This window comes from Lottia gigantea (genome assembly GCF_000327385.1).
Source record: "Lottia gigantea unplaced genomic scaffold LOTGIsca_8, whole genome shotgun sequence".
Taxonomy (NCBI): Eukaryota; Metazoa; Mollusca; class Gastropoda; family Lottiidae; genus Lottia; species Lottia gigantea.
This window is the reverse complement of record NW_008710662.1, coordinates 1,962,457-1,973,449: the sequence shown is the minus strand read 5'-3', so window position 1 is coordinate 1,973,449 and position 10,993 is coordinate 1,962,457. Positions and strand designations below refer to the sequence as shown.

General features: G+C 35.0%; 1 protein-coding gene across 1 annotated transcript in view; it reads right to left on the bottom strand.

Moving 5' to 3' along the window:
* Nucleotides 1-7,262: 7,262 nt before the first annotated feature.
* The window catches only part of LOTGIDRAFT_155372 (hypothetical protein), a gene marked incomplete at both ends in the record, with an annotated part of 4,123 nt that continues 392 nt past the window's right edge, over nt 7,263-10,993 (bottom strand). Inside the window, 4 exons of the mRNA XM_009066938.1 lie at nt 7,263-7,298; nt 7,777-8,082; nt 8,607-8,789; nt 9,918-10,456. Coding sequence (XP_009065186.1) covers nt 7,263-7,298; nt 7,777-8,082; nt 8,607-8,789; nt 9,918-10,456 — 1,064 coding nt within the window. The remainder of the gene's footprint in view (nt 7,299-7,776; nt 8,083-8,606; nt 8,790-9,917; nt 10,457-10,993) is intronic.

Here is a 10,993-nt window from a genome sequence, read left to right as displayed (position 1 = left end):
AATTTATTTTTGAAGTAAATGATAGATTTATACAAGATTTTGTTCACATCCTACGCATTGGGTGATTTACTAGTCCTATTATCTTGCCTATTATTTCTATAAAATACTCGAGATTATTTCCATCTAAAAACAACAGGATATAACACATAAAAACATGGAATGAAGTTGACCTTTCAGAATAGATAAGCATTTATACAGTTGCCGAGTTTATGAATTTCCTTACTCATATGCCTTAAATGAAAAACCAATCATCGGGGTTCAATTTTTTAGTCCTTTTTAAATTCAAAATGGCGACAATCAACAATATAAAATTGTTGATATTTCTGAATCTGTCAGCTATAAACTCTTCTCAGTAGCTAATTGTACATTTTGAGGGGGTTAAGGAATCCAATGGTTTATATTTTAAGTGGCTACAACTGTCGCCATATTGAATTTCAAGATGGCGAAAAAGCAAAATATAGGTGATTAACCTAATATTTGATATTCTTGACATCAAAGCCACACAAAGCTCCAAGTACATGTCTTTCAAGTCACTTTTGGGTCACGTGATGTTTTGATAGGGAAAGAGAACCAAGATTGGAGCACTGTCGTGCTGGTGCCAAGCTTATTGAATGAAACAGCAGCCGAGACTGTGACAAAATCTCCTCCTCAAAATGGGAAAAGAAAATTCCCACTCCTTTGCCATGGAGCATTTGATCGTCAAAGCCACACAGTGATGTTATCAAGCGCAACAAGTGCTTTTGATTATCAGGTACCAGATTTGCATCAATCTCCTTCATATGCTGCTATGTAGCGCCAAATTCTGCCTATTATGAACTCAAGCCAGTTCATGCATTTGTTGCTGTCGCTGTTGGGATAGTGCAATGGCAACGTCCACTGCACAGAAAAGTATGTCTACACCCCATGGCATCTATTGCAAGTACCACCATTCGGATGTCGGTCTCCTGCTGTTTGCATGGGTGAGAATATCTTCAAGGGATGGAGCTGAGATTTCTTCTTCCCTGTTGGTGTACGTATCCCACAACAGTTCAAAACGAGATCAATGCCATATTCAACAAATATTCCGCTGCCACATGTCTTCAGCATCTGAACTAATAAAGAATTGCACAAGTGACAAGTGGTGCATCTGTGTTCTTGATAGCATGGTCTTCTATGGTCTGACTTGCTGCTGAATAGAAACTATCCTTCTTGGATAAGTTAAGCTCGTTTTTCTGGCCTGAAGAACTCATCCAAATCTTTTCTTTGCTTTGCTTAAAAAGAGCTCTGTGTCATGTTTTGAAGGAACAACTACGTGTAGCTGAAACCTTTATTTTCTAGCAGCAGTGGCTGTGGTTGAAACGAACATTGATTGCGTTTGATGACATCACCGAGTGATTTTGATCTGTGGACCAAACGCTCTATAGCAAAGAAGTGGAAGTGGTACTTTCATTCCATTATCCCCAAAATGCACATTTAGCAACCAAGAACCGGGTTTTTGGCTGACATAAATTCAGAAATATCGACAATTATACATTTTTTATGGTTGCCATTTTGAAATTCAACATGACCACAGTTGTACAATTAACCACCAAGAAAGAGATTAAACTGACATAGAAATATTGACTATTATAAATTGTTGATGGGTGCCATTTTGAATTCAACATGGCGGCAGTTGTAGCAACTTGAAACGTGAATCATTGCATTTCGTGACCCCCAAAGTGTACAATTAGACACCATTAACGGGTTTATAGCTGACATAGATTCAGAAATATCCAAATTGGCTGCAGTTATATCTACTTGAAACCTGAATCATTTCATTCCTTGACCCCCAAAATGTACATTGAGACAACAACAACTGGTTTATAGCTGACATAAATTAAAATTATCAACAATTCAAGTTTTTATGGTCGCCATTTTGCTTTTCAAAATGATTTCTAACGCAGGTGGAATTGCATGTGGCTCGATATCCAAAAATTTTCACATATTAAAGTAACAGAATGCCAAATGTGTTGCTTGTATCACAAAATGGACAATGTGTTTGCCATGCGACTATTAAAAGTATAAGATTAGAAAGTTATTAATCCTACCCTTTTAAACAAAGCCTAATATATATTGTGGTCGCAAAAACTGATGAACTGTGAAGAGTATAATATTCCTACAACACAAATATCAGTGACCAAGATCAGCTGGCATCTTGTTCGAAGGGATGTAATTCGTAGGTAATTGATGCTTTTTAATATCCATAATCACTGCTTTCCATTTCCATATCGTTTTAGAATATCATTTATACGACATAGGAAATACAGTAGATACATTGATTTTCTCTTCTAAAATCAATTCTATAAAAATAATTACCAGATAATTGTGTTTATCATTATATAACCTCCCCACCATAATTCTTCAGATTATGAATACAATCATAAACTCAATAATGTATAGGTTTCTCCAGCCAGGAATCTTTGAAAAACATTACTCTCTTTAAAACTTATACTGTTTTGTGTTAAATTATATTGATTTTGTCAGGAACTGTAATATAATTACAACATTTGCCAACAGAAAATCAAGAGTAAATCTTTTTAAAAATCTTGCAGATAAATATATGACCATTTTCTTTCGTTCACAGAACAATCCATCTGTCCTGGATATATGACATAATTTACGCACGATTCTTTCATACGAGCGAATTATTAACAACGATTTCTTCTTGACGATATCTTTCTTCGGGTTCTCTCGTCAAATGTTATGTGGATGTTGAATATATTATTCTATAAAGGATATTGTAAATAAGTTTTGGAAACCACAGGGTATTCAAATCGAACTAGTGACTGACAGCATCTTAAGAGCATCGTAAGAGACGACTGAAAAATCATGTTCAGTTTACAAGCAAAATTTCGATCTTGTCGTCCTGGGTGGAAGAAATCTTTGACAAATTACTTTATCGCAATAGTCGGTCAATTTCTGGACATGATTGTCTCCTTGATGAGATTCCAATGAGATTCTTAGAACTGCAAGTCGACAGAATACCATTTCAAAATCAATTTCAAACAAAAACGTATCGAAATTATTCTGTACACTGCTCTAAGCAAAACTGCACCCAATAAGCCTTGCCCAGTCACTCCTAGGCCAATGACAATTTGTACTCTTTAAACCAAAGATTTATTTATGGTTTCGCCATCGGGAAATAAGCTAGTAATTAATAAGGAATAACATATCACTTGCCTGATTAATTACTTAATCTTAGCCGTAAAGGTTACTCCAATAAAAAGCATCAATGTTGGCAAAATCCAATATCGAACTGTTGCGGACTAAAGGTCAAGTCTTTGTATTGTATTTTTCATATAAAAAGAAAAAATTCTACTTAAAAGAACCATCGGCTGTGGCAGTACCTGCTTCACTGATCAAATCCAAAGAGTATAAGTTTCTAGAAGGGTAGTTTTATTAAATTATTTATTGTGGTAGTGGATCCTTTTTAAAACACGTATGTGATAAGGGCTTACCGATGGCATGGACAACACAAATCACAAGGTTTTAACCCCTGAACCATAACATTTGGAATGCACTCACTCCAGAAGAAAAACATCAGTTACGAAATACCTTTAGTTTCCAGAATAAAAAGAGAAATTCTTTCATTGACAAGTGACATCCTGAACAGATGTTTACCATTGTTAATAATACCCTTTCCATGTTAACATGTAATAGGTCAGCAAAACAACGTACACTTTGTATAAAAAAATATTAATAGTCATGTTTACTCTTTTCACATCAATGTAAATTGTCACATTCGTCATCAATTATACAGAACAACTGAAAGCAGCATAACAATTTTTTATTTGTTAAACATTTTCATGTAATTTTACTATACAGAAGTATATGCCTATTCCTTTCCCGATTGGCAGTGATCTTTCAGTTGCAGAGCCTGTAGTATTTATTGACCCATGCAAACGACTAAATGAAGGCTCTTTTCAACTTCCCAGACGTGTATAAGTAACAGTGGCAACCGGTTTGAAAAACCAAACGTATCCTCAAGGCCCTTACCGGCATCTAATTCCCAATCCGATGGTTAGTGAGCCAGTGTTAAACTAGCAGCAGTACAAATACTTTGATAGAGACTGAAATCTCAAAGGGCCATGACATCGGCCAATATATAGTCTGATTTGATCATAACTGAATACAAAAGAGGGATAGATCATAACATTTCCTAAATAAAGGTTATATTTTGATCAGCTGCTAAAAATAACCGAAGTATGACGGATTGCTGCAGTGGCACATTGATCAATTACCAATCAAAACTATCATCTATAAAGATATAAAGTAATATATATATACAAAATCTAATATCGAACTTGTGATGTGAACAAATAAATTCGATTTCAAATTGTCATCTGATACCATTAATGATCGAATGCTGAAATATTTCTGATGAAATAAAAGACTTTTTAAAAGATAGCTAAACAACTCATCTCTATGATAGCTAAACAACTGATCCCTTTGATAGCTATACAACTCATCTTTACACAACCAATCTCTATGATAGCTAAACAACTTATCTCTATAGATGGCAAACCATATAATCTCTATGATAGCGATAGCTAAATAACTTATTGCTATGATAGCTTAACAACTTATTTCTATAGATAGCTAACCATAAAATCTCTGTGATAGCTAAATAACTTTTCATTATGATATCTTAACAACTTATCTCTATTATAGCTAGTAGTTACAGTCCGTTTATTCCATTTTCTTGAAGTATTTGTTCCATCCTAGCCCTGTACATTTGCTTTATCTAACCCTCCCTTCCACGAAATCTATATCCATTGTACGGTTCTTTGTAACTTATGTTTGATCGGATATTTTTATGCTTTTTCATGTTTAATTTTTATCGTATGTTACCAAACTCCATAAATAATCTTAATTTTCTTGGGTATAAACATAACATATGGATAATTTAATATTTATTGCTGAAAGTGAGTGGGGATGACTGTATTTATTGACAGACAAATAACAGAAACGAATTGAATATATAGACAAGTTAATATGTCATTTTGACACCGTCATATTTTATCAGTAGTAGCGGAACTTATTTATAGCAATATACATTGTTTACATAGCGTAATTTCCTCTACATACTTCACATCAGGTTGTAGAATATCTATTTATTCTTCAATTTCTTGAAGGAACAGATTCGACATCGGTTTGACCAATCATATCTTTGATAGGGGAAGTATTTCGAATAGCTAAAAAGTATTAGAGTTAACAGCTCACCGTCGAAATTTGAGCATTCAAATTATGAATCCAGAATTATCTGCGTTTGAAAGTTAAATAGATATATATAGAAGAAGAAACTAAAATTCTTAGTCTGGGGTATTTTTTGAAGAAATTATGCGATTTTCGTACATGTCTCGTAAGTCTGAAGACTATTTACATAAAGTCAATGCCCAAATCAATACCCGCAAATGGTGATCTCTCCCTTTAAAGAAACCTTCAGAGAACGATTATCTGCGAGCGAAGGTAATCAAAATACAACGGGCAAACTAGAATTCCAAGGATATTGTTTCTACTTTTTATGTACATGAATAATACAGTACTCATTGAATACCTAGGTAGAATTGACTCTTGTGTCATGGTGTTAATTATTACCGATTTAGATCGTGCAAATCAGTGTTTTGAATCAGTGTGTGCCTGAAATGTCATAGACTTATTCAGTGATCAATTAGCTCTGCACAAAATGACAACCAGTTTTGAGTAAAAGAAAGTAAAAAGCACACAATGCGTACATCTAGAGTATAAAAATATGGCGACTTACCTGATAAACCTAGAGGGTAGCCAAGAGGTTAAAACATAAGATTCTATAGTGCCTGCTGACTTACATCATAAAATACTCGTTCCTTCACGACCAGAAAATAATCTAAACCTACAGTGTATAGTTAATGCAGACTAGGTAGATTTGATCACATGACTTAACACCACGATGGAAAATCATCATTTGTATGCTCTTATTTCCTGGCCAACAAGAAACCAATTCTTTTCATATAAATTGAAATATTGGACTAGCACACGCTATATCAATATAAACGTATATATTATGCATTCAAGAAAGCAACTCGATAATACTATTATAGTGTTACAATGATGAAATGTGTGGACCATGTCATAGTATTCTACATGGAAACCACTGCTATTCACCTGTACAGAGTTATTCCACTTGTCGGTTCTCGGTACATATTGGGCTAATAACTATACTCGTCATATCAGATTACACGACGTCATTATTGTTAATTACTACATGTGCGAGGCAGTATGCACCACTGGTCTTATCTCCTTTCTCGCTTTATAGACAAATGTAGCCAATTTCCTTCTTTAAGCCTATTTTTTATCGATGAAGTAAAAATACGGATAAAACATGCATTTGTTGTTCTTTTCTGGACTAAAAATCGACTGTGGAGTGAAAAATATGTAAACTATGATTAGCAGGCTAGTATTTCCGTTTCCTTTGCAGCCACCCTTACACTGCTATCGATTTCTCGTATAGTGGTGGCTCGAAGCTATCGAAAGTTGATCACCTGAAAGTCGTATTCGACCTAGGTAGTGGCTTCGGATTTTAATCATCCCCCCCACTCTTTCATTCAAAATTGCAGGTCAGAGAGGTATATATTTGTCCATGTAAAAATTGTTTCTGGATATGACAAAGATCTAGGTCTAGCGTATTTCATGATAAATTATTTTATGACTAGCGATATCGATGAAGAAATTTTGCAGTTCGTCTTTCGGAAGTGAATCCCCTCTGGAGCCCAAACCAATAGCACAAAATTAAAGAATATATTTTTGTCAGAATTACTTAAATGAAGGGAGATAAGTCTAAATTCAACACGAAATTCAACCTTCTACAACTTTTTCCAGAAATTTCGTTGAAAGCTTTCCAATATGTCGAATGAAAGCCTGACCAATCCTTAATGTCTCCAAAAATTCAATATATGATGACCATGAAAAGTTTGAGCTACTAAAATTTAGAATAGACTACTACCGGTTATACTCATCCGCTAGAGTTTGGCAGGTCACAAAACGACTATTTTTTGAATTAGTCTTCCGCCTTTAAGTCTCTCATCATCTCAACAAATCTTAAAGATAATGCAATTTCAGACATCAAATTCCAAATCTAGACGAAAAATTACTCAAGAAGAGGCATGCAAAAACGTCAAAATGGAGAGAGAAAGAAGATTTCTAAAAATAGTCTGGACTACATTTTCCACATGAAAATTCGGGTGGAAATTCAAAGTCGATTTTCTTCAAAGTTTGAAAAAATTCCGAATTTCTGGTTTTGACTGAAATAGATAGGGGACATGATCAACTTTCTTTAGAAGCAAACATTATACCTCTAGCGTCAAAATTGGCGAAGTTATGGCCATTTTAGTGGAGGGGTGGGGGTCGGCAGTCTCACTATAGAGTCCAGTTGCATTGCTTGGGGTGAAGACCAAAACTTTGACAGGCTGCCGTTCGAAGACTATCAAAGATAGAAAGTTGAAATTTGCACTGATGGTACACATCCATCTGAAGTTGTTGTGTTCCATGATGGAAATGAAAAAATATCTGTTAATTCTTCTCCAAACGTGTTTTCGAACTTTCGTAATGTATCAGTTTGACGTCTCTTAAAAATGCATTATTCTGATGGTGTGCTGAAGAGTGACACGATTGCAATGACAAGTTGTTTAAATATCCCTTTGAAATATCGGCAAGGATTGGAGCTACCAGAAAAAATCGTGTTCGCGCATTTTCGTTGTTGGAAATTCCAATCAAACCTACCTTCATAATTTTATTCACCTGTTCACCGGCATGATCCATTCCAATCGATGTGAACGGAATCGAGTTCTGTTTCACTGAAAATTCTCCATTCATGAAAGCGTTCCATATTCCAGGGTCAGATTGTTTCAACCTTTTCATATCAGCGATATAGACAGGTAACATTCTTCTATATTTTATACGGTCCATACTGCATATATCTTGACACATTAGTGTTGATGCCTCTAAGTGAAGCTTCCAATCCCGTTGGCGAGTTGCTTGAATAAACAGCAGAAGGCGTTCAATCATTCGCATATACACTCTTAGAAACTGGAACATTTGGTTGCTTTTCATACAGTTGTCAAAGGAGTCCATTGTTTGAATTAAATAGCAGGACTGAATTTCTTGTTGCAACTTGTTGTGGCCACTCTGAACACTCTCCTTACTTTGTTGACGGCAGTTATTCACCTGATCATTTATAGCTTGATACAAACTACCGGATGGTCCAAGAAATTTTTCTGGAAATCTTGCTTGCAGTCCGATGAAATAAAACTTATACAAGATAACTAGTGTTGTTTCATGCGCAGACACAGATCTCTTCATGTGGGAGCAATTAATAATTTGCCTTATTGTATTAGGGCCATAAACATCAGCTTCTAACCAACCGTCGTCTATTCCTGAATGTTCAATAAAAGACCCTATGGCTCGTAAATGTGCAAATATGGTATGAAGTTCACCTTTAAGCGTATGATAAATGTATCTCTAAGATCAGTTCTGCAATGTACAAGATTATAAGCTCTAGTATATAAATCAAGGTCCAATGAAATCACTGTTTTACAATCATCACCACCTACCCAGGTTGATATCGTCTGTGATCGTTTTAGAGCTGTATAAACTGATGAAATATCTGATGCTGGTGCTGGTATCAAAGGAAACATAAACACATTTGTTGTGAAATCTCTCTCTGCCTCGGAATTAGTGATTATGGAGTTATATGCATTCCACGGGTGTACAGTGAGGTAGTTATCATCAGTAGTCTGAAATGATTCAGATATAAAACGTTGATTTTCTAATGATTTCACAAGAATCAATGGTAATTGTATAGAACATGGATTTGTTAGAGATTTATCAATAACTGAATGATTAGTGGAACAACCTACAACCCACATGGTTTGGGGCAATCAAGAATTTTGTTAAAATCATTTTCGATCAGCTTCAGACCAGACTTTTCAGAATTTAGGTGCCTTTTAATATCACAACTCTCTGTTGGTAAATCCAAAGTACCACGTTGGAATCCAGCCATCATAAATACATGTGTTGTTCCCTTACCATCCTCTGTGTCTTCTTCAAAATCTACATTATCGATATGAAAATGTATAAATACATTCTTCTGCATTGATTCAGGTATATAAACTCCATTATTAGCTGCCATATTCTTCAAAACACCATTCGCCAGATATGTTTCCCATTGCAAGCATCTATCATTTGAGATACAAAGTTGCATTCTATATAGAAGGTTGATCAATCGTTTACTTCTTCCTAACTGTCTCAAAGTCAGCCCTAGACGAACAAATTGGTCGTTTTCGTAGGTCTGTCGAAGATGTACTACGGATTCCGATGAGCTTTTGTACGGTGCTTCTCAATCTGTGAATGCGTTGAACATTGTAGAGTTACACTGTATGTGTATCTTTTGGTTTATCATGTGATCACGATGACATTCTGTGTGCATTTCTCGTTTACCCACCACAAGCCAACGCTGAAATGTCTTGAGTTTTAGTGGAATATCACTTGAAAAATATTCAAATTCATTTTTATCCTTTTTTTTCTTTTCCAAAATCTCTCTCCTTAAAGTTCCAGCAGCTTTCCATAAAATCGTCAAATCTTCGTCAGTGTCAAATTCCTTACTTTGTTTTATAGCCAATTCTGTTATTGCAGACGCATTGCCACTAAAGAAAACCCTACTCAGTTGATTTACCTGATTTGTTTGTTCAAAACATATTTCTGGTATTTCTTTAATAAGCTGCTCTTTAAGCCAGCCAATTTAGGATTTATCTGCTCTGTCATCTGTCAGATTTGTATAGAGAAGAAGATAATTGGTACAGTTTGTGGATATTTCTTATGGATAGAATATGATTTTTAATAATAGCACATTTTACAGCACTTACTACCTCTATTAATACAGATTTTCGATGAATATCGTCTGCGTTTTCAAATTTGTCATAAGATGGTTCTTTAGCACGATCTACATAATTTACCCAACAGTGCTTGTGATATTTAAAATCACCAGACCTTGCATCAAAAGAGGAATGCAATCTTATTTTCAAATTTTCTTTGTTAGATTTATGGACAGTGTCCTCCAGTTTATTATTTACATTCTCAGTTGACATCTGATGTAATGGCTTGGTATTTGATGTGTCTTGGCAAAAGAAACATATCGTACTGTCAAATATGCCATCTCCTGAACGAGTCTTTCTCTTTTTTGGGAGTGGTGGCGAATTTTGGGAAGTGGGGCTAGTTTCATTTGAAATAGATAGAAATTTAGCTTTTGATCGCTTCATGTGATCACTGTTTGTTAATGACTGATAGCAAACTCGATGGTATACAGCATTCTTGTCTATTAGATTCACTACAGATTCATTTTGCAATCTCTCATTTACTAAAATGAATTCGTTCTCACCATATTTGGCACGAAGATGAACTGTTTCTAGAATTTTTTGAAAAAGTTGATGAAGAAGGGGTCACTACTTTGTTCTTACTGCCTTTCTTTGTGGTATTAACTTGACAAATCAAACAGCTACTATAGTTTGTCCTTGTCACACTGTGTTTCAATTGAGTAATGGGCAACAAACTCATTATACACACAAAAGTGTCCTATTAGTACCTTAAGAGCTCCATAAACAAACATGGCCGCCAATCTCCTGCATATGACGTCACTTTTTCAATGACGTAACTATTTACCTGTTACCTATTAAAAGGAATCATTTCACACAAAAATTGGCAAGATGTTGCTGTTCATTAAGTGCTTGAATTCATTATCATAATGTTTCAAACAAAATAAAACAGTGAAGTCATCACGCTTCCACCATCTTGAATTTGGAATTTTTTGTTGTGGAAACTACAAAATTTGAAAATATGAACTTTGTTCTTTAAAGTGATACCAAGCACGTAAAATCAACATTAAATCGGCACGGGGCTCAAAATCACTACATAACAGCCCCGACTACTTGGTAAAGTTGAAGTG